This window comes from Callorhinus ursinus, unplaced genomic scaffold (genome assembly GCF_003265705.2).
Source record: "Callorhinus ursinus isolate GAN/ISIS: 27379988/994484 unplaced genomic scaffold, GSC_fseal_2.0 scaffold84, whole genome shotgun sequence".
Lineage (NCBI taxonomy): Eukaryota > Metazoa > Chordata > Mammalia > Carnivora > Otariidae > Callorhinus > Callorhinus ursinus.
The window spans coordinates 2,838,873-2,839,583 of record NW_027397146.1 but is presented as its reverse complement, the minus strand read 5'-3'; the positions used below and the strand labels follow the sequence as shown (position 1 = coordinate 2,839,583).

At 61.7% G+C, this 711-nt stretch overlaps 2 protein-coding genes across 2 annotated transcripts in view; both read left to right on the top strand.

Moving 5' to 3' along the window:
* The window catches only part of LOC141371659 (paraneoplastic antigen Ma6F-like), a 92,450-nt gene that overhangs the window by 244 nt on the left and 91,495 nt on the right, over positions 1 to 711 (top strand). The gene's annotated exons all lie outside the window — the stretch shown is intronic.
* The window catches only part of PNMA6E (PNMA family member 6E), a 1,182-nt gene continuing 477 nt past the window's right edge, over positions 7 to 711 (top strand). Inside the window, exon 1 of the mRNA XM_073887932.1 lies at positions 7 to 706. Coding sequence (XP_073744033.1) covers positions 17 to 706 — 690 coding nt within the window. The 5' untranslated portion in view covers positions 7 to 16. The remainder of the gene's footprint in view (positions 707 to 711) is intronic.

Below are 711 nucleotides of genomic sequence, written 5' to 3'. Positions count from 1 at the left end.
GAGAACCTTTTCTGGGATGGAAGAGCCAGACCAAGAGGAAGAGTCCTTTGAGAGCTGGGTGGACCATGCCAACGACATGCTGTACACATGGCGCCACGTGTCAGAAAGGGAGAGGAAAAGGCGGCTGGTGGAAAGCTTGGGTGGCCCCGCGCTGGATCTCATGTGCAGCCTCCTGGCAGAAAATCCCGACATGCCTGCGCAGGATTGCCTGGCCGCGCTGGTCCAGGTGTTTGGGAAGAAGGACACCTGCATGACTGCACGGCTCAAGTTCCTGACTTGTGCCCAGCGGCCCCAGGAGACTCTCTTTGCCTATGTGATGCGCCTGGAAGGCCTGCTGCAGTCAGCCGTGGAGAAGGGGGCCTTCCATCCTGTCATCGCAGACCAGGTTCGCGCCAGGCAGGTGCTGATGCGGGCCCGCCCGAACGAGATGCTCCAGAGCAAGCTGAGGAGGATGCGGCTGGAGAGGAGACCACCTGGCTTCATGGGGATGCTGCGGCTCATTCGGGAGACCGAGGCATGGGAGGCCGCCTCAGGTAGGGGTGAGCAATTCCAAGCGGAAGAAGGAGCCTGTGTGGACATGGGAGGGTTGCCGGCTGCCCAGGCTGCCCTCGCCAGTGAAGAGGTTGCTGAAGCCTCTCCAGCCAATGAAGATGCTTTCCAGGCTGCCCTGGCCCTTGAAGTCATCACCGAGGACACCCCTGCCGGCGCAGG